Raw genomic sequence first — 24277 nt, forward strand, 5'->3', positions numbered from 1 at the left:
TTCTTCGCCCTTAAATTGCTTCAATTTATGTTATCAAATAATTTATAATTTTTTAAACCAACTTTAAAAAAAAATCTTTTTTTGAGTTTTTATATATGTTTATCTACACGTCAGTACATACGAAAGCAAATATTCGAGATAAAATTCGTAAAATGAATGGAAAATTGTGTGCTTACAAGAATTTTTTTGTCCCGCAGAAAAATACCATTTCTAGAATTTGACCCGTTAGCAAAAAATGTTGGCCATCCGTGATCTAGCATCTTATATTTAGAATCTTTAATATAGAAACTTGAATTCTTGGCTTCAAAATTATAATAAAACAATTTGAATCAAGAATCTTGAAAGTTTTGAATACAAACAGGAAAGGAACTCTATTTCAAAAATTTCAAATCTTTTTATGAAGATATTTTTTTAAAAATATTTTCTTCCTTCTTTCTCCTCATCAGTTCACGGCAGCCAGGCCTCGCTCCTGTCGGGGGGATCATCCCTGTACGGTTCCACCGAAGAGCGCCAGGCCACGGAGGTGCGGCGACTTAAGCGGGAGCTGACCGATGCCCGGGATCAAGTGATGAGCCTATCCAGCCAGCTTTCTACAAATGTAAGTATTCGATTATATAAGTAATCCTGCAAATCCAGTAATTGTTTCAAAAAGTTTCATTTTCAAAAATTACTTAAATCTTCTTCCATTGAAATGACAAATGTAATTTATTAGTAGGTCTTAGGGATTTCGATAATAATATTTCAAAGTAAGCTTCTACGAGATTTTTTGTAATTTTATTCTGAATGTTTTGCGTTTACGTTAACAAATGGAAGACAAAATTCATCGATAGCCTAAGCTGATATGTTGCAGTGAGAAAAAAAACGCCACCATTCATAGCATTAGCCATTCAGCAATAAATCACAGAGCGTCGTCCGCACAAAGCCAGATTGGCTGATATCGCATCTTGCATAGTAAATGTACATATGTACCCATGCTCTCGGACAGCCATCCGTTTAGTAGGTACCACATATTTCGATGAGGCATTAGACAGAGTCGATTTGGGGTCATTTAGGAATTCCTCAAACCCTGGGGTCTTAAAAACTTCGTCTTGGTCCAAAACTCATCCATAATTTTTTGCGAAATTTTTAAGTAACGTTTACATGAGTAAATTTGAACTTTTAGGTTTGTATGCGAAAATTGAATATTTTGTACTGCAAAATCAACATCATTTTTGTTTCGTCTGTGGAACCGAGCCTGCTGTTGGTTTTTATGCCAATTTATAAAATTCTTAAAGGAAATTTTCCGCTGAACAACTTTGTCGATGACCGTAACTTCGTATTTTATTATGAAAAAAAGTTATTAGCTGTTTAACAGGGGTATGTCTTTTCGCATTGATTAAGAATAAATTCAATTGACATCACTGCTTGAGCCTCGCGAACTGTTGCATGGAAAGTAGTCACGCAATACCTCGCTAGGCAATCTGCAGGGGTGTCAATTGAATTTATTGTTTATCAGTGCGAAAAGACATACTCCTGTTAAACAGCTAATAACTTTTTTGGCTAATAAGATACGAAGTTACGGTCTTCGACAAAGTTGTTCAGCGGAAAATTTCTTTAAGGAATTTTATAAATTGGCATAAAAACCAACAGCAGGCTCGGTTCCACAGACGAAACAAAAGTGATGTTGATTTTCAGTACAAAATATTCAATTTTCCCATACAAACCCAAAAGTCCAAATTTACTCATGTAAACGTTACTTAAAAATTTTGCAAAAAATCATGGATGAGTTTTGGACCAAGACGAAGTTTTTTAGACCCCAGGGTTTGAGAAATTCCAAAATGACCCCAAATCGACTCAGTCTAATGAGGCATGGGATTTGTATGGCCTGTATGTAGGCGTAGCTACTTTTCCGGTAGCCCAACGAGCCCACCAGAGAGCTCCCTGTCGATGTGTCGATCGGCTAGATTAGCCTTGCATATAGTAGCTACAAGCTAGCCCAAAGATGGGGAAGCCAGTTCGTGGCAAAAAAAAACAGAAAAAAGTACATTCATTCAGCGACAACTGATGACAAGGGCCATAAAAGTCAATTGTCTTTATCGCCAGCATCCAATCATATGGGTGAATGGGTTTCTCTCCGAAGGGAAAATGGCACGGAAAGCTAGCCAAAGGTTGAATCAGAGAGCACCAATCATCGATTGGTAGAGTTTGACTCTGATTACTCGTAGATCATTGAGAAAAAAGTAACATCAGTTAACGACCTACCAATACCGAGTTTGTCAATTGAAACGTGATGTAACTACATCATGTTTACATGGATAATTTATCTGAACTAGGATTTATCTGGAAAAAAATAAGTTTGTTCCAATCTTAGAATCCTTAAAATATGTTTGAATGTACTTTTTTTTTCAGTGTGCAAAGAAAATAGAAGTACAGTAATAGTGAAAAATGCATTCAACAAATGACACAGGATCCAGACTACTAGGTGTAAAAAAAAACCCGTGTAATGAAAAGAATAAAACACCGGAAAAAAGCCGTGTTGATTCGTCTAGCCGTGTGTTGTTGGATTGCTGCTCTACATGATACTCTACATTCGTTCCAAATATGTATGTCTGCCACCTCGAGACTTGGCAAAGTCCTCCAGGGTGATGATAGTCGTCTAGCCATCAACCCCGTCCCATCTCTGAAGCTACCAATATGGCCGCCATGCCAACCGAACCAATCAAAATACTATCAAAGTTCAATCAGTCCATCGCCAACCGGCCAATCTCATTCCGGATCGAAGAGTGCCTTGACTTACTAGATGTCAAATCATGTTATATCTAAATATAAGAGCAAAAGTCTGGGGTGCGCTCGATTGACAACATCAAGCACATTGGTTAACGACGACACTTTTGACACATGGCATGGCTTGCTTTGCTCTGCTACACTATGTAGTTTCGTACTGTTTGTGCTGTCATATCGCTCTGGATTGATTCCTGTAGTTTAACGGCGATTGAACCGGAAAAAAAAAACTTTTAATTGAAACGTTCTACACGAGATTTGCTCGGAAGGGTGGAAAAAGTTGCCCAAATTAGATTGTTACTACCAACTAGTCGATCGATTGAGACAGATTTATTCTTGGAACACAAAATTTACTTCTTTTGCTGGAACGAATTGATTGGTCAGGTGTAAATCGGGTTGAAGAGAAACATTGTACTCCAAAAACTTCCCAATATGGGATTGTTGAAAGGCCTATTATAGTTCATAGTCTGATTTAAGAATAATTGATCCAAAAAAGCTCCGCGGATCTTCTGATTCGTGTTTACAAACCCGTGCAAATCAAATTGCAATTAGTAGGATGTGCCAATAAATCACGCAATAATGGATTTGAGCCCCCAGGCATCAGCATTATTTATGGATTTCGAGCTCATATGTGAACTAGTACCAACAACAGGAGGATATTGTGTATAATTTAAAAAAATAATAATTATGTTTTGTCGTATTGAAAATATGATGATTTCATGCAGCAATCTAGAATCTCTAAGAACAAATCCAGATTAATTTTGGTGTTTATCTCCGACCAATGTTCGATTGTGTATGATAATACGAGATGCCTTGGAACGTTCGTAAAAAGGGATATTACATCTGATGAAATTAGGATGTGGTCATCTCTAATGGTCCCTTCGTTTATTTTTATTTCATCACCAATGTTAGCGCAACCTACTCATCCATCGTTAACCCTCTCAAAAACCAAAAATACAGAGAAAAACAGAATTCAAAGAAAAACGTCAAAAAATCACCACAAAACACATAGCTTAAAAGAGAACATCTTAACCCAAGTAGGCTGGTAACCAAATTGGTAGCCATTTTCAAAATTATACCGCTTTAAAAATTCGATCACAAAAAACCATACAAAAATTCAAAAGTGTGTATTCTATAAAATAGTGTAGCTTAAAACCAATTAATTTAATTTATATATCCTCCACAGTAAGTTTTTTTTAAAAATAGAGACGATAAGAAAAGAGAAAAGTGGACAATCAGCTTCACATAAGCACAGTAATTTCACACGGAACGATAGATTGTAAGTAGAAGAATAGATTAACACACATTATTTAGAAATATAAATAGTAATAAAATTCATAGAATTCCCTGAGGAAGATGCCAACAACCATCGAAACGTTGGACTAATCAAAACATCGTTTTAAGACAATAAAGACTGTTATGCCGAAAAATAATTACATTGAATCATCCAGTCGACTCCTCTAAAAACCTCATTAATAATTGAACACATTCAAATATGCAAAATTTACCTATAATCCATTATTCTCAGATTTTGGCATTGCTAACTTTGTATTGCTTAATTACGAAGTTAGTGTTTGCTAATCGAAACCGCTAAATGCACTAAAAATGTCAATTGCTAAATAAAACCTAAAACCGCTGAATGCTTACTGACTACCAGAGTAAGATCAGAAAACAGTAATGTTAAGACAGTTGTTGGACAGTTGGAGTTGTTTTGCCGCGTGCTTTTCAAACGGCCATTTTTTAGAAAAGTTTCAGAGAAATAAGGAAAGAACACAAACCGTCAATTAGTATCATGAATAAGATTGCCAGATTTTTTTCCATTCCCATCCGGGCCTAGCAATTCCGGGCATTTTTTCAAAAACACCTGGCAAAATCCGGGCATGGATTTTAATTTTTCAAATCCAAAAACCGGGCAAAATTTAGGTGTTATCATTTATAAAAGCAAAGAAAAAATGCAAAAAAATGAAATTAATATTTTATTAATGTAATTGCAGACTTCCAAACACTTTTTGTAACACTTAAATATTTGAAGGTTTATAAAAGTAAATCTGCGAAATTATTTGAAACAACCGTTGAAAATTTCCATACCGTTAATCGATTTTGCTGAAACTTACCCAAACACTTTGATTTTTTTGGTTTCTTTGTGAAAATTGTGAAAAAATCCGGGCAATATCAGGACTTTTTTCACGATATCCGGGCAACCGGGCCGGACCGGCATTTCTCGAAATTTTGCATCAAATATCCGGGCAAACTCGGATAAAACCGGGTAATCTGGCAAGCTTAATCATGAATTATTCAAAACAGATACAACGGCTCAACGACGAGACTTGAACCCGCAATTTCCGCTTCAGTATAACGGTGCGTGACCCAATTACACCACGAAGAACGTGACAAAATAGGCTCCAGTATGCGTACATGTCTAGCTCCATCGGTCGGCTGCTAGATATCTATGTAAGGTAAATGTATCTTGCATGTGTTCTTTGCCCACTGTTAGTTTCTCTGTTGTTTCGATGTTGTAGAGATGCCAACTGTTTTTCGGAAAAAGTTGGAAAATTTTCAAAAAGAATTTCTGAAAAAGTATAAATGACAAGCTTTATACCTCCTTGTTCATTACTTGAATAACCATTCTACATTCTACAAACTATCAATGCCTTAGACCATTGTGATAGTCTTGACAGTACTACGTTCCATGCTTAACTTCTTGTTTTACATCCATCTTCGTAGCATTTTTCACTTTTCAATTACTAAATTTTTAACTTTCTGGAAATTTCTGGAAGTATGGAAACCTTGGAAAATGTCTGACGAAAGTCCTAAGACTCAGGAGACAAAATCTGGAAGGTTAAAAACACAGACCAGACTTAGAATTTTAGTAGAACGCGCACATGGTTATTCTTCCTCAAATTTAATATCAAACAATACCACAAAATGGGCTACAACTGAAACATGAATACTTTTGTGAATATTAAATATCTTTCACACTGGATCAACTAAAAATGCAAGGGTGAAATTAAATAAAATCTATTTATATTTTGAGCGTTAGTGTGAACAAATATTTTGGACTAGGAAATAAATAGGACTTTCTTCTTCATTTAAGCCCAAATTTTAAATTATCCACCTGGATATCAACAGGAAATATCTTTGTTGAAAGTTTTCCATCCTTTTTGATAATTTCTGAAGTACTTTTCACTGTTAATCAATTGATACACGAACTGAACTTTGTGTCTTTCAATGATTTTTTTTCGATCAAAAGAAAAAAGAAGCTGACAAAATCTCAACAACAACTTTGTTTTCAACAATATTTGGTGGTTGATTTGATGAAATACTATTATGTATTTGAAAATATTCTCTCAACTCACTTTTATTTGTCAGATCTTTAGTCATCAAATTTTTAGGAATTTTTATTTTGTTTTCTAAAAGTTTTACATTTGTTCAAATTCACGATTTTTTTTTCAAATTTCCTAGATGAAATTCAAAATGCGGGTTTTTTATATGGTAGTATCAAACACTGCAAACATTTAACTGTGGATTTCTGCAATTTTGGCTTTCCTCTGGAATGTTATTTTCTTACTTTTATGAAAAAAAAAACATCGTGTCCTGAACAGAATTCCAGAATTCATTGCAGTTGTTGCGTCATACACGAACGCGCCGGCGCTACCAACGAGCCCCCACCAGAGTTCGCCTGCCATGGCCCACGATGAGAAAGAAAAGGAGAGAAACTAAACAACGGCATGTCATATCAAAATCGCACGTGATTCAGAAGGCAAACAATTCTAAACCGATTATAATATTCCGCTATTAACTGCCTAGTAATATTGAACATTAAGTTGCACAGTTGTAAGGTAGTTAGTTGGCATCCACATTCACCGGTATTTCGCTAAAAAAAAGTTTAGAATAGTACACTTGATTTAAGGATAAATTTATGCTCTTTATAGTTCATGCAGCAAGGTGTTCTAGTGACTATATAGTTCATGCAGTTAGGTGTATTATTGACTAGTGACTAGTACAGTTAATGTTTATGACAGACTGACTAGTACTACAGGTAACATACAATCATTGATGACAGCACACTGAAACATGAACTTAACGTTAAACTTATGCTAGGTCTCACGCAACACGAACGAACAGTACCGTACTGGGTAGAACTCCGGACAGCGACGAGAAACATTTATATACAAACCGTAAGTCATCTTATATTAATTTAATGACGGTGCACAGAAGCATAAAAATATCGTTGAACTTATGTCAGGTTTCAAACTCCCACACTAGGTCGAAATTCGGACAGCACACCGATTATTAAAAAACGTAAGTCACCTGTAGAAAAAACGATTGCGCATGAACATAACACAACAGAAATTGAATTAAAAATTAAACTTATGTTAGGTCTCACGGAACACGATAAACTATTACCGTACTGGATCGAATTCCAGACAGCAAACGAGATACGATAAAACACTAAACGTAAGTCATCTAATGATAACAATATCATCTTAGTTTAAGACAATCAAAGTTTTCGCGTTACTAACGTAGTTTACCCTATTGTTCATTGCTTGCAGGAGAAATTTAACTGATTAATAAAATCTGTTCAAATTCACGGAAGTCGTTCGTACCGTCTTGTTACCAGCTTCGGGAACAGCAGTGCTTTGAAATGATTAAAATTATTTTTCTGCATGTTTTTGTCCTGATTATGTAACATTGTAAGTAAACCAGGTGCCATTTTTTTTTTTTATAAGGCAGGAACAAATTTGAAATCCTTATTTTGCCACTCGGAGTTGAAACATCAAGAGGGGCGAGTTAGTTCGGTTTTGTGGATAGTATAAATTAATTCTAATTTTCAATAAATTAGAAAAATTTGATAAAAGCTTGCATACAACAAAATTGTATACAATCTGCATTGCCAAAAACCAAAAAATCGAATTAATTCAGATCGAAAATTTGAAGAACTTTCGAAATCAACAGGTAGTATAGTTCCCATCTTCTAAAGTTTGGCTTTCGCTTTTTCAATTGTTTGAAAAATGTATCAAGTTTTTGTTTAAAATAGCTTAAACTTTATTTATTCCCCTCTTTGAGATGCTTGGAAAAATCGAAGAATTCGATATTTGTTCAGGAATAATAAAACCCCATAAATGCTCTTTACTTCAGATTATCCTGAACAAATTTATGTAAAAGATAGATTTTTTAATATAAATGAGCCATCCTGCACATTTGGTTCAGTTGGTAGAATACTATTTATGGTCTTGGTGCAATCATTGATGAAAATTTTAATTAGATTTTTCAAATGAGTTAACAATCACTCTGTTTGTCACATTTCAACTCTTTTTTCTCAATTTGTATCACTTTAATGTCTTCAACAAAATTTTAGCCAGGGAAATTTCCTATTAGATCTTGTTATTAAAATATAGAGTAGGGTTAACACAATAGGTAAGACGAGCGTTTTAACAGTGATTAGTATGATTTTGCCTCTAAAAACCATTAACAAGATATTTACATGAGAGTGAGATACTTGGCAGGAGTATTCCGGGTGTTTCTATTGCACTAATCTGGACCGAAAAAACCCGGAACATTTTTCTAGTATCCAAGTTCGTTGAAAACTTATCATATTTTTTTTTACAAAAAAACTCCTTTAACAACTAAGTTTCAAACCTTATTTTTCAGCACTTTCATTACTTCGCATGAAACTAACTGAAAACAAACAATTCAACATTACTAGAGTGAAAATGGCCTCCAAGCCGTTCGAGCTAAATGTGTTTTGAATCCTGAAAAGTATATCGCGAGGTTACGGAAAAACATCGCATTCCTGAAGGAATTTTTGCAAATTGGACTAACTCCTGTTACACATAAAGTGATAGCAAAAGGAAAAGTGTCATTTAAGTTTACCTATCGAAAACGCTCACTGAAGAAAATAGTACCCAAGTAACCATAGGCACTAAAATCTAGCTCCAATTCTGCTCTAACGTCAGCTATAGAGCTTGATTTTGTGCACCATTTAAGCTCTGTGAGCCAGGTTTGGCGAAATTAACTGCTGCTTTAGTGCAGAAACTGGTATAACCCTATAAAAGCACTGTATTAGCATTGGATATTTTCTGGATTTTTGGTTGGTTCATTTTTCTGCCATGATACTGAATTTGTTACTATTCTTATATTCGCTTATGCATATTAAGGGGATCTCTCGAGTTGAATTTTCTACATGATATTTTTTTTTTATTTTTCAGCTGAAAATGACCTGGAATCGAACTCATGACATATATGGTTCTGACATTTGACGTTTACTCTGCATGTGATCCTATCAGGTCCACGTTAAATCTTTGAAAAAAAAGCCCTATTTGAATCAAATTTCTAGCAACTGGTGCCCTGAATTTGCATTGATTCAGCATCAATCAATGCTAATGTGCTTTGGCCTAATGCCACTGTAGTACTTACATAGTGCTAAAAAACCTTAAAGCAAGCTTGTGTGATGCCAATTTAATGCTTAGAAAATATAGCATTTGTTATTTTGATTTAGAGCTATGTTGCATTTCAAAAGCATTGTGCAAAGCTGATAAAATGGTAGTTGCATCTTAAAAGAGTGGTATAATTCTAAAATGATGCAGCATAGCACTCGAAGGGCTGTTGTAATGCAAAATTGCACTTGATGTGCTGATATAGTGTAATTTAGCCCTTGAATGCTGGTGTAAAGCTATAAAAATGCAAAGCTTTAGTGCTTATGGTTACTTGGGTAAGGTGCCATCGAAGTACCAGTAGTCTGAAGTTTTCTTATAATGTGGTTGAATTAAAGGAAATTTTCCGATTGCTTTGATTCAGTCGAATTATTCAACCAAGTAGGCTCACAGCACAAATTAGAGTAAAACATACAGTTTTTACACAAAAAAATGGACATATACTTATCACAACTTTTTTTCATTCAGTATATCAGCTGTGAGAACAACATATTCTTAATGTGGAATATAAATTTTAAAGTTATTTTCTTAACTTTTGCAGCCGTTTTGTATGATTCTTTAGATGTTTCATATGATGTAATGGAAGCGCAGGCGGGATTTCTTCGCACCTTATGCATCGAAAATATTCTCCTCGAATAGTGTCTAAAACTGCAGACCAAGAAGCAATATGGAATTGAATTTCACGTTGTATAAAATTTTCGTTTAATATTCTTACCCTCCATGTTAAAAACAATCATAGTTTTCTTATATTTATCAATTATGTTGTCGCAATTAGCATTTTGCTATACTACATAACATAAAACTTATCGTAAATGAACCAAAGCAATCGAATTATTCCGTTTAATTCAATCACGGTATTGCGGTCGGATTGAAAGAAATCATTTGGTTGCTTTGATGCAGTTAAATCTTCAACCAAGAAGGCTAACATTATATATCACAAAAAAGTTCATAATTTGAGCATAAATATTTCCATAGAACCAGTATTTTTTTCCAAATGAGAGTGAAGCAGGTGAAAGAATTTTCATTTCGTTTATTTTAATACGAAATTAAATGTAAAGTTCTATTGTAAGAAAAAGAAGTCTTGAAGTTGGATATCCAAGGCCCGGAACCAAAAGAATCTCCATGGAAAAATAAAAGCACGCAGCTAAGTTTTCTTCAATTTTCAATTTATTTCTAGCAAATGATGATTCATAAGTTGGAATCAGAAAATCGCTACAAACATTATCGGATTACGGTACAAAAAAAAATTATTTAAAGTATTTGTTGGAAACTTTAATGTCGTTTGATAGGCCCTAACGTTATCATGAAAGTTCCATATTTAGCAATTTGCAATTTAATGATGTGATTTTGATGATAAGAACCATTGAAATGTATTTTTCCTAAAGCCCACGTTCACTTCCTTTACGAGAACTCCTAAAAATTGTTCGCTTGTAAATATTCATATTAATAAAATTAGAATAAATTGATAACAGGATTCCAAATATTTCAACGAATTTCACTATTTATAGAAAATTCCTTTTTTTCTTTTTCAGGTGAGTATCCGCACTGCAGTTATGTTGAAAACATAGGTACAGCATTTTCCCAGACTGAAACGTTTCCCTCACGTGAGTAAAAAAAAACTGCACCAGTTCTACATTTCCCCGAAACTTGGTCATTTGTTTACCTTTCAACTCCGAGGGTGTAGAAAAAAACAACAATAAAAAATGCACTCCAAATGCACCCAAATATCACTCAAAGTCTACTTTTCTATGTCAACGGAGCAGCAAAGCTGCTGCGTGTTCAAAACAAATTAGCACAGTTTTGCTTCGAATAACATAGGAACATTTCTAACCGGTGAACAAGAAAGAACTAACAGAACGACCGACAGTTGACATGAAAGCAAAAGGCAAAAAAAAAAAAAATCGGGAAAAGGATTTTGTTTCGTTTGATTTTCGGATTCACGTAGAGTTTTGAAAACATTCAAAATCTAACGTTAGCAAATATTAACTAAATTAGATGGTTATTTCTATGAGTATTATCATTTTTGACCATGATCTTGAGACGAAACTGGCAGTATGTTTTATCGGATGCAGACACCTAAATGAACATCAAAGACGAAAAAGTACAGAAAACTGCACCACAATTATTCCACGCAAATTTACGACTTTCGCATGGATGCTCCCCATGCCGAAAAATACAAAAGCATAAAAGGCATTCCAGCTAGAAGGCGAAAGCGACTGCCAACAAATGGTACCCTCTGGGAAGGGTTGATTTATGCACAAGTTTTGCGCTTCTTCCACTTTAGCTGCCTTCTTTCGCAGCCTAACTACAAAGTAGTAAATCAAGAAAAATTTAAATATAAGCATCCCTCCAACGACTGGTCACCGGGATTTTCGGGAAGCTTTGAATTCCGCCCCAACTTGGCACAAAGCTGGGGCCAAAGCTTTTCTCTACGAATGTGTTGTTGTGCTAGTGAAATTGAAGAGTGAGAGAAAAAAAAATGAAGTTGTTGCCAAAGTTTTTCGAAACGCTTCAATACATACGAGACAGCGAATGAACTCATTTGAAAGCTTTAACAGCGTGTGGTGCTTTTGAACTTATAGGGTGTCTCATTATGGCCTGGGGAGGAAGACTGAAATTCGCTGTATCGTTTTCTGTAGGGGCGAATGAGGATACTTGATCCCTGGGGATACTTGATTCCTTAGCTATATCTCGAAACTGGAATGTCTTACAAAGATCAAATGTTCTAGAAAAATGTGCCAAAGTGAGCGAAATAACAATGCTTGTAGTTTGAAAATTTTTAACAAAATAATTGTTTGAGTAATTGAACTTTGTTTGAAAAATTTCACAAAATGTAACTTGAAGATCTTTTTTCATCACTTTAAAATGTTCCTTACATGGGAAAATTATGAAAAAAATATTTGTTCCAATGTATCAATCGTTCGAGCGTAAAATGAACTTCATAATGCCATATTTTCAAGTAATGGAAAACTCTCAACTTTTTTCAGAAAAAGTTTTCTAAAATGTTGATTATGGGTACAATTGATCCCCCTTCCAAACGGCATATTCTTCTTCTGAATTGATCGTTATGATTGCTGATTACGAAATTACTATTATTTATCCAAAAACTAATATTTATCAAACAATTGTCTGAAGAAAAGAGCAAAAATAATTAATTTTCTCTTAATTATAAAAAAATAGCGCCTTTAAGTATGCAATGTTATTAGCGTTGAGACAAAGTTATAGAATTTTCTTCTTATGTCTGCTATAAATTGTGAAATGAGAACAAACATGACCAAAATAGTTAATTAACATTCTATCTTCGGGTTTTGTTTGATTTTTATACAAGGATTAGGGCTTCCTGAATAAAAGATCAAGTCTCCCCTAACTTCAGAAAAATCGCAATTTTTTTACTCCCACGAAAATGCTTCTAGTTCATCAACGGGTTCAAGTATCGTTCTAGTTTTTGGAGCATAGAAACTTGAAGTTGCAAGCTGTCAGAAAATGTCAAAGACGGCGAGTTGCTAAATTTTTCCAAAAAGATATGGTGAAAATAAGAAAAGGGGATCAAATATCCCCTCTCTCCCCTATCGGTTTTTACTGTTCGGTAAAAAAAACAGCAATCATTGAAAAGATTTGTAATCGTGCAAATTTTAACTTTAGATGATCAGTTTTGTGTAGCGAGTCATGTAACTCAGTTGTTTTGGTGCTACATTTAAGTTTTCTGAGTTAATTGCTGCAGATTCAAAAGTAAACATCGAAATTGAATACACCAGCTAGATTATCCAATATCAGTCTGTCAACTCTGTTAGAATATAAACTTTGAACTATAGAAAAATGTTGTCAGAGTGAAACAAAACCTAATTAAAAAATTGTTTAATGCAAAAGAAGTGCTTTTCAGCATCAAAAGTTTTATTGAAAATCTTTAAAAAAGAGAAAAGTTTTACGGAACCTTCGCACTGGTCGGTAGATTTATGAGATAAATTTGACGTTTGAAAGGTTTTTTTTTCTTTTTTTATTCAGTCTTCCTCCCCCAGTTTATGGCTAAGCACGATTTAAAATAGACAGTTTCACACAATTTAGGATCAACTGATTTTTTTCTCACTTTTTGTTCTCTATAGTCTTTTTCACAGTAAATCGTAGGCCAGTGATTGAATTTTTTTTATCGAAGACTGTTCATTAGCTTCAGGACAAACTAATTTATGATGATTTTGGACACTTTTGTCTAGTCCTTTGCGCAGTTTTCGATAGAATTGGCAGACTTCACATGTTTTCTCAAATAAAAATTCGGTAAGGGTCCGAAAAAATTCAATTCGGCTCGCTTGAGGACCATTTGACGGATTCATCTCCTTTGTTGCATTTGTACCAAGCCATCATGTCTTTTGAGAAGTAAATTGATGCAAAATTTGGCCAAAACAGTACTGGGTGAACATGCTTGCGGATCATGGGCAGCAGGCACTCTCGGAAGTAAACAGCTGATGTGGCTTGCCAAACCATTACTTTTTATCGAATTTTTCGGTAAAAATTGATGCCTTGATCTCGTCAATATTTCGCACAATCGCTTGGTCCGACGATTGCGATTCCTTTGCGTCATTCTATATAGGGCTTCACTTGATGGCCATATTACCTTTCTGTGCGGCCAAAATACTAACAGCCACATTCTTAACTCATACGTGCTTACGCCACATCTGGTCCAAAGTTTTGTCCACTGGACCCGGTTTTCGCCCAGATTTTTTGTCTGCGAAGCTACTCTCCTCTCCAAACTTCCGAAACAAGGAGGAAATCCTTCTCATTTTAATAAATATTCTGAAATGAGGAGCTCATTGTAGGGAATGAGAAAGAGTGTAAAGGATTATTGAGTAAAAGAAAGGTTAAAGATGACTGAAATTCGATGAACGTGCGTGCTAATGAACGATGTGAAACGGGATGGTCGTTACGCCGCGCGCCGTTAGGTTTCGGCGAATGCAAATGTGTGAGTGCGTACAAATGAACTCTGGAATAGCAAATAGGAGTTGAAATAAATCATGTTTGAATGTGTGTGGGTGTGAACGATCGTTCTACGAATTAAGTGTTTGTGGATTCGAGCAGGGGACGCTTGAAGAAAAAAGGCAGTTAAGTGAAATAATTTCGAGAGGACAGACGCTGATTTCAAATATGTAGTGATAGTGAAGAAAAAAGAAACGTTCGGTCACTACAGAGCAGTTTTCCGGAGTTTATTCAACAGAGTGTGTAGAAGAATTTCAGGACGTCCAAAGTGCCTCTTCAGTATATCGAGAACTTGGGAACGGATTCGGGTATCATGAGCCGACTTTTGACCGCTTCTAAAGCTTGCCCTCGTAAGGAGCGTTGTAATCTGGACAAATTTTCCGCGTCGTTGAAACCACAGAACTTTGTACTATTCTGGAACGTGCTGTAGAAGAGGGGCCAGTCTTCCGGGTCTCCTGCGAAATCGCGGTTTATGACTTGACGGGCAGCTAATTGAGCTGCGGAAGGTGCGATATAACGATCTAACGATTGTTGCATATTAACATTTGTACTGAACGGCATAGGTTGAGTCGTAGGCGAACGAGTAGCATCACCGTGAATAATATTACCGTCTCTGGTTGCCCCACTTATAGAGTTGTTCATCGCCGGCGGGTTTTGGCTTTGATGACCTAAAGAAAGTCGACTTAATGGCATCACCACCGAGGAAATGTCCGGAGCACCAATTGGCCGTGTTTCTAGGGACCGATCTACCGTCTGAACGTGTCTCAAATTAGGAATCATTTCATTCAAAAGATTATCAGAATGGTTAATGTCCGGTTGCCTACTCATTTCATGTTGCTGTTGAAAGTCAGGATTGTGTTGTGCTACACATGCTGATGCATAATTTGCAGAAGTTGGGGAGTTTGGAACGCTATCATTCGGTTAGCGTCTCCGATTGGTATATTCTTGACGGTGGATCCTGTACTTCCAAAAACTTTCGGGATTGCTCCGAGACCTTCGTGCGTGTTCATCGTAGTAGTAGAGGGAATTGAGCCTCCACAAGCCGATGTCATGATGTTCGACTCTACTCTCAGAGCAGCCAAACGCGGTGGAAGTGGTCTAGGTGTGTTGCGAATAATTGTCGTGGTAGCTGGTTGATTATTATGGAGGAGGTTCTGCCTTTCGTTGTTGATCATCCGAAGCATACTTTTAGGCGAAATTTCATTCGAGGACCAACGGATTGCTGGAGGAAGATCAACTCCGAGGGGCTGGGCTACAAAGAATTTTAGTTAAACTGTAAACAAAAACAACCAGCAAGAATCAGCTGTTTAGAAATCATCCGGAATAAGCAGGGTTGTATGAAATCGTGCTGAGACATAATGGGACACCCTATATTTGCTTTGTCCAGAATGATTTTTACTATTTTTGTACAAATAACAAAAAACACTAAAATTATAGATAAGTTCTATTGTTTTTTTTATTTGTAGATGTCATTACAAAACCTCAAAAATCTAGGACAAAATTTTAAAAAAAATTGTAAAGCAAAGAACATAAGTTACAAAAATGATTAAAAAAAACATACAAAAATTACAACAATGACAAAAAAAAGGAGACGAAAAAAAGATAAATAATGCCAAATATGAAAAAAAAATTGGCAAAAATGACAGGTGCCAAAAAATATAAAAAAATTCAATAAACAAGAATGACAAAACTGATAAAAATAAAAAAAGTTCAAAAGTAACCAAAATAACAGGAATGACAAAAAATGATAAAAAATTCAAAAAAACCAAAAATGAAAAAAATAACTCATTTAAAAAAACGTAGGACTCCTCTGTGAAGTGAATTATTTGATCGGTGAAATCATCTCACATTATTGAACAGATTGAAAATCACACGGCCTACTAGTACTTGTTATTTGATTAGAGCAAGCAATAAGGTTAGCGTTGCTTCTGGTAGTGGTGCTGCGGCAGCAATGATACGTTTTATGTTTTTATTTTGAACATGCATTCCGTTTCCGACGATGATGCGGGCTACAGTTATCCCGCCCGTTGTTGGTGTTTTTCGAATGAAGCATGTGAAGCTTTTTCGTCTTCTCTACGATGCACGAGTGGAAGGAAGAGGAAAAATCATAAATAAACTTGATACTTGGAAACGACGCGGCGGGGAAAACTATCCAGTTAGTAGTAGTGTGATGTTGCCAAGAAAGCTTTCCGAAAGCGAACGCAAGACGACGATCGACGACGACGACGTCGTCGTCGTTAGTCTTTAAACAGATTGCGAGCGCGAATGTTTGAAAAGTTTCGAGTAGCTCGCCATCGTGATTTTTTTTTGTACGGTTCGGAATCGAAAAATAAGTACGCGTCGTGCGTATGCAGCTTGTTTGTTTTTGTTATTGTTCTTCGCGCGGTTGTTATTGTTGATGTGTTTTTGTTGATTGTTATGTTGGGCGTTTAGGGTTAGAATTTATGGTGCGTATGATGATGTTTTCGAATTGGTCACAGCCGTCTTGGATGCTGGTGACGATTTGAATTTATCTAGAAGATTGTGATTCGAATGCGGGGTCTGAGTTCTGAATTTGCGAAAGGCCTGTGTCAGTGATGTTTAGTGGTGCTCAATTATGAATGGTTAGCATCAGTCCCAGTTCCAGTTTACTGTTGCAGAGGATGCACGATGATATCATAAATAATAACCGATTCTAATCGCGCTAATGAAGGAATAAGAGAAATCATCGTTTTTGGCAAGGGGGAGATGTGGAGGTTTTTAAAACTGCCACAAAACACACCTCATGTGTCTGTGTATGGAGATGATGGAGTCCAATCAAGACCGTTTAGTGAAAGATTCGTTCCGGACTTGAAGACGCAGAAGAAGTGTATAGTTCGAAGCACAAAAGATGGGATTATTCCCTGATGGAACGATTCGAGAGTCAGTGTCTCTCTAAAACGTGCTACATAAAGTGACCAATCAGCGGACGGAACAGCTTGTGAAGAAAAAAAATCAACCAAGTGGCTGATCTTAATTAATGAATTAAAATTCTACGAATGACTCGATTAGGGAGAGCAATCGAGTCGGGGAAAAAACATCGGGAACGAAGGAAAAACCCGAAGAAACATAACGTTATGATATGCACCGCGTCCTGTCTTTTGCTACCGCGCGCTGATTCGCTGCTGGAAACTTTCCGATTCCGAAATCACGGTCCATGGTCGGTGACCTTTGGCGCCGCTCTGTGGCGCGGTTACGAATTAAAAACATCTAATTAATATCTGTCGGTGGAGAAACATGACTGGTTGCCAAAAAGCGCCAACAATTTTTCTTACCAAAAATGAAAACAGACAAGATACAACCTGTAACCATTTTTTTACCCAAAGGAAAGGGGGATGGGTTCAATTAATAAATTGCCACTTGTGGTTCCGTTGAATATTTTCGCCCACCCCTTTCGTGGGTCCAAAAGACAAGTACCATTTCACAATGTTCATTTGGGGATTTTTTTCCTTCTCATTTTTGAAGGATTGGCTAAAAAAGTTAACTCCGAATTTCAAGTGCCACTCTGTCTGTCCGAGCATTTGAATGATTGGCGGTGGCCAGCTAATTCAAGTGGCTCAGGTTCGTTTCGCAGAAACTTTGACGTCGTTCTGGCTTATCTTGAACGAGTCCCTGGTTGATGTTGTTTTTGTTTTGATTCTGGTTTACATTTATTTACAAACGATCGTTTGTTCGAGAGGTTTGATTTATGACTCCGAATGCCGCTCCGTACGTTCGCTTGTCTAGTGCTTGTGCGTTCTCTAGAAATTTACACACAAACATCATAGAAGCTGATAAGCTGCCACGATCTTCTTCTAAACGTCTTCAACAAAATTTTATTCTATCAATAAAACGAAATCGATTCCCGAACTCTTCAACGATACTTACCCCTTTTATTTGTGGATCCGCAGTTGGGTAAACATCCGCGGTAGCAAAGCATGCTTTGATCCAATCGAAGTGACATCAACCAGCTGACGACGACGCGGTGAATTACTTCGAACCAAAACAAAACGCAAACAATCCTCCACAACAACCAGCCTACTGTTGTTGTTGTTTTGTTACTGCTGCCGCAATTTAGAGCTTCATTATTCGCCCATTGCCCTCATCCGTCAGTTCTCTAAACGTGTAGACACAGTTGGCCGTAAGCCGTAGGAAAAGTAAACATGGTTTTTGTTACCTTCTCCATCCTCAAAACCCTTCATTAGATTTCGGTTCAGCTAGGCTTAAGTGAGCAACGTTTACCGTCCATAGGGTCAAAGAGCTGGAGCTGCATAAATCGGACGTCTGGGAGTGAAACAACAAAATAGAGAAACAAAAAAAAAACCCTCGATGAGCGGTTGTGGCTCTTCCATCAAATCCGGGGCTAGGATAGGAGGGAGTTTATTTATTCTCCAATTCATTTATTCCGGCTCCACCGCGGTTGTAATTCCACCTACACTCAACAGAAGTGTGGTGGCATTTCATAGTACAGTAACAAATCGCGTCGCCATCCAGTCATCACCCCGAGGCAAATAGCGATTGGGACCCTCGAAATCTGATTTCCAATATACCTACGTTTTGCTTATTATTTCCTCATACATTCCTACTAATATGAGCAATAAGGTGCTGGCTGGATGGCAAATGCAACTACGTTGCAGTTTTTTTTTTAAATTTTCCTCTCCCTTTCTAGCGCACTCGATTTTCAGCACAATGTTAAGTTAGTTTTCTAGCGGGTGCAGCTAGACAAAACATAATGTTTCCTCGCGTTCGTTCGTCGCTTTGCGCAGAGCGCTCCCTGGCTCGGGAGAGACAATATGGATATCCAATCATAAAAAATGGGCAGCATATTGTAGCATAATCATTTGCTGAGAATTAACAGTGCCGATAAGAAAGATCGGTACGGTTTGGTGAAACTGCATTAACTAGTTGGAAATGTTCAAATATTGGATCAATTTTTTTTTTACTTTTCCATGGTTGGTTCACTTTCAAAAACAATGTCCGTAACAACAAGGATGAAGATCAGCATTCGGTTCTTCTTTGAAGCTTCATTCAGATCCTGATCCTGATGAAAAATTCAAGCGAGTTGAGAGGACAGCTTGAAAGTGTAGCACAAAGCAATTTGAGAGATCAGCTTTAAAAAAGAACTTAATACGAGTTGAGAGGATGCGAGTTGAGAGGGAAACTTAAAAAAAAATCAATTCAAACGAGTTGAGAGGACAACTTGGAATTGTAATACAAAGCGAGTTAAGAGGACAGCTTTGAAAAAAAAATCAATTCAAGCAAGTTTAGAGAACAGCTTGGAATTGTAACATAAAGCGAGTTAAGAGGACAGTTTAAAAAAAAATGCAATTTAAGCGAGTTGAGAGAACAACTTGGAACTGTAATAAAAAGCGAGATGGGAGGACAAAGCACAAAGCTAATTGAGAGAACCACTTTAAATAAAAGCACTTCAAACGAGTTGAGAGGACAGCTTGGAATTGTAACACAAAGCGAGTTGGGAGGACTGTTTTGGAAAAAATACCATTCAAGCAAGTTGAGAGGACAGCTTGAAAGTGTAGCACGAAGCGAATTGAGAGAATAGCCTTGAAAAAAGCAATTCAAGACAATTGAGAGGACAGCTTGTAATTGTTACATAAAGCAAGTTGAGACGATACCTTTAGAAAAAATGCAATTCAAGCGAGTTGGGAGGACAGCTTGGAATTGTAACACAAAGCGAGTTGAGATGACTGCTTTGAGAAAAGAAATGCAATTATTGCGAGTTTAGAGAACAGTTTGGAATTGTAACACAAAACGAGTTGAGAAGACAGATTGCAGAAGGCAATTTTAGCGAGTTGAGAGGACAGCTTGAAATTATAAAAAAAAGAAAAAAAAATTCAAACAAGTTGAAAGGGCAGCTTTGAAAAATATGTGCAATAATTTTAATTGAACGGAGTTGATAGTGTAGCTTGGAATTGTAATTCATAGCGATTCGGGATGGCAGCTTCAAAAACAAAAAAGAGAATGAGATTTCTAGCGAATCGACATACCGAGATAATTAGAAGCTGTTCAACAAAGAAAAAAGAAAGTGACTCAATAGAAAAAATCTTTACCTTAATAAAAATTAAATAAGACCTGAAATGAAAAAAAAAATCAAAATTATTTAAAAATAAAATTGAGCTGAAAATTGCTGCATGCCTTTTTAATTTTTCTTTTGGATATTGGACTAAGTTTGATTAAGAACGAAAAAAAAAAACAAGAAAAACAAATATTAATTTTTATAAAAAAGGATTATGAATGGGTTATATCCAGGCAATATGGTTTGATGCTCCATCTAGGGCGTGTAACGTCGGCGAATCCGTGAGTGAATAAGCTAAGTACAATGAGTTAAACATCGCAGCGTTTCAGTGCTGTTTCCCGTAGTAAATTGTAGAGTGATAGCAACCCGGGTATTCTCGTGTAATGAAGTAGCCGCTCTTAGCTAGAAATTGATACTCAAATTGTAAGATTCGTTATTTTAAAGAAATTCTCATTCTGTGAGAAGAAATCTTGCTCTTAAATCTATTAACTTTTAAACTTTCCTATGGTTTTGGCAACATTGATAGACAGTATTCAGTCTTTACAAAAAAAAATTGTCTCAAAATCATCTGGTCATCAGCAGCAAATTAAAAATTTGAATAGATGTCTTTTTCCATAACTTTTTTTCATGACTGTCGAAGACACCAACGGGCATATATAGACTTCTTTGTGGTGCCTTTACTCTTTCACTTTGATTGTTTTCTGCATCATTTGATTGATTGCAAGCTATTAAGAATTCAGTTTGTCGAGTTTTGACGAAATTCATCAGTTTTCTTTTTCTAACAAAAACTCGTACGATAATTTCCGTGTTGATTTTTTCTGGGTACTATATTTCAATTTTGTTTGTATGAGAAACGATTTTTACTGTTTAAATGCTATGACTTTCAAACTTTAAAACCAACTGGACCAAATCAAGCACTGGAAGAACCTGGTTCAAATGAAATAAAATGTGGCAAAATATTCAGAAATGCAATCAATGAATATGCCGCTCTAATCCAAGGAAAACCTGGTAAATACTTCAGATAAAGTGTCACTGTTTGGTCTTTTTTTGGGCAGCAAGTCATTCTCCCGACTAATTTTTATAAAACTTTTTTAAATTCTTTTAGTACTTTTGAATGTGAAATTGAGTGCTATTTGGATTTTTTCTATTGTTTTATTAAAAAATATCGAAGTAGCGATTAGATGAAGGAAATGCAAATAAAATAAATAAATTTAATAAAAATAAAATTAAATCACAGTTGTATTCGGCAACATTTTCGATTTTTTAAATAAAAAAATTCTATTTCAACGTTTGTTAATTTGGCAACACTAGCCAAAAAAAGAAAACAAAGTCAGTCGTTGATCTATTCTTGTTAGCAGAAGACGTGTCTGAGTGAACATTTGAGTTGAGATTCTAAGAATCCTAAAATCACGACAATGGTTGGTTCAACAGGGAAAGCGAAGATTTTATAGGCAGCTGCTGCGATAAGTTTGTTTCTGTTTCGGCTTCCAGTAGAAATATGGATTGGCACAGAGAGCGCATATTTTTAATGCGAAAAAAATTGTTTCTCATTCGGCATAGAAAAGACTGATTTGCATAGGAAACGCAAATTTTCTAGGCGACTGCTACGAAAAGTTTGTTTCTGATTCAGCTTCCGGTGGAAAGATGGATTGGCACAGGGAGCGCAAATTTTGAAGGCTGCTGCTAAAATTGTTTGTTTCTGATTTGGCCTCTAATAGGAAAACGAATTGGTACAAAGAGCACAAATTTTTAAGGTTGCTCCTATCAAAAACTTGTTTCTTATTCGGTCCTTGGTTTTTTTTTTAATTTTTAACTGGGATTGTATCGGTCCCCGGATTGTTCCTGCGCTGGTAAACAGAGCGACAGAAAAAGCACAGATTTAGAGAGCTGTTTCTAGGTATCTGGCTCCGATAAAAAAAGAACAGAGCGTCAGTAAAAGCACAGATAGAAAATTGTTGCACTGAATGTTTTTGGATCGTTCGGACTCCGGTTAAAAAACACAGAGCGACCGAATTTTTTTTTTCAAATTACGAGACAATTTTTTCTACTTTTCTACTGTCGACTTCATGTGGACTCGAATACAACAACAATATAAATTATGACAAAAATCGAACCGTTTCCAATAAATTTCTTTAAGATTTTGAACACCAATAAGTTTTTATTTAGGTAGGTACTATTTTTTTTTTCAAATATGACTGAAAGCACAGCTCCCACATGAGAAAGCTACATAACAAAAGGGCAAAAATTTTAATTCAAGGAATATATTAATTTCTAGCTATGACAAGTTAAACTTAAAAATTCGAGAAGCATTGTTTGGTAGTGAAAAAAACAATGTGTCGCAATTTAACTATAAAGTTAAACAAAAAATAATTTTAACAATGATTAACAACTCAACATGATGTATAAAGAAAAATAGAAATGTCGTTTATCAATCTGTCGTTAGGCTTAGTAACCCGGAATTTGTCCAGTTAATATTCAATTCGTGAAGTGCTTCTGAAAAATCTGGAAAAATCTAAGCCATTCCGACCAACATCAGGGAATCTAATCCTTGAGAAAAATGAAAAATGAGATTTTTTTTGTCTTTATTAGAGAAAAATGAGATGTTGTTTTAATAATCAAAACACAATTCCACGTTCAAGTCGTATTATAGACTTCATATTTGTTTATTTTTATTTTGATGAAATTTTCTCAAAAGATTTCGCAAAAAAGATAACCTGTGATAACTCACTTGAAGACTCTTTAAAAACTTTTCAAATAATGTGAATAAATCCGGGCTAAATAAGGATCATTTAACCTAAATACTCTGGCAACTGGCAACATCGGATTTTTCAATAGTCCAGTCCGGCCAGGTTGCAAGGATTTCACAGAAATATAAATTTCACTTTATTTAGCAAATCAAACCAAAAATAAACAACGATCGAGGCGATTTTTTTGAGAAGTTTTTATAAAAACAATCATGAAAGGTTTTTTGGAAGCCTAAAATTCTATTCAAAATTATTATTATTATTAATATTTATTAAAGACCCTTAAACAATTGTCATTCGGGTCAAAGAAAAATCTGTCATTGAATTTTGAGGAAATTTTTTCCCAAAATCTATTCTTCATTTTCATTGAGTTATTTTGGGATTTCTAGAAAATTTGGCCGGATTTTGCCCGGATTTATGGTTGTCACTTTTGAAATCAAATTCCCGGATTTTTCCAGGTTTTTATATAAAATAGCCCGGATTGTGCAGCCCGGGTACGTACTGAAAACATTCTGGCATCCTTAGTCTAGATAAGTCCATGCCATCTGAAATACTTTCCCTAGACTGATTTGCTTCATCTAGATTTTATCAGTACTGCATAGGAACTTTACTGTACATATATTGAAGAAATTTGTTGTCACTTTGTTTAAATGAAAAAGTTTCGTATTTTTTTTCAATATTCTTCATTGGAATCCTGCACTTCCGACTTTTTTAAATGAAAGCTTGTTCCGTGCTGCCCTTGCTACGGAATTTCATCAATGTTTTCAAAAGCCTTTTTGTTGTATGAGTGAAGCCCGGTTTTCCTTCGTCGCATCGACCTTTACGCTCGGCTCACGATTTTTTTTAGCAAATTTTCGACCAAGAATCTGTATACATCGAATAACGAAGAAACACTTGAAGCTTTTGTGATAAGTGAACTTGTTTCCATATTTCAATCGAAACTCTCATATTTTAAAGGAAAGAAGCATTTTGTTTTTGATAGTCGTATGTTTAAAGTCAAGTCCACGAATAAAGTGCTAACTATCCGTTGGAATTAGGAAATATTTTTTTCATTGAGAATGTTGGAAAGCTGCTGTTTCCTATAACATATTCTATGATATTTATAATTGCGCCAAGATAGCCAGCGGAAGTTAATCTAATGAGGTTAAATATGAGTTTACAGAATTTTGAAAACACAAAAAAAAATGGTAAAGAACACTCTATTAGGATCACACCTATAAGGAATCATAACTTGAAGAAATTTATTGATTGAGAATATGACATGAAAGCTTGAGGATTTTTTTTTTAATATTTGAGAAATCCACAAGAACTTTTCAATATGCGATGTTTTTTAAGAAGGGCCC

At 35.7% G+C, this 24277-nt stretch overlaps 1 protein-coding gene across 1 annotated transcript in view; it reads left to right on the forward strand.

Moving 5' to 3' along the window:
* The window catches only part of LOC129741048 (protein sickie-like), a 121668-nt gene that overhangs the window by 631 nt on the left and 96760 nt on the right, over positions 1-24277 (forward strand). The window contains exon 2 of the mRNA XM_055732747.1: positions 447-598. Coding sequence (XP_055588722.1) covers positions 447-598 — 152 coding nt within the window. The remainder of the gene's footprint in view (positions 1-446; positions 599-24277) is intronic.

This window comes from Uranotaenia lowii, chromosome 2 (genome assembly GCF_029784155.1).
Source record: "Uranotaenia lowii strain MFRU-FL chromosome 2, ASM2978415v1, whole genome shotgun sequence".
Taxonomy (NCBI): domain Eukaryota; kingdom Metazoa; phylum Arthropoda; class Insecta; order Diptera; family Culicidae; genus Uranotaenia; species Uranotaenia lowii.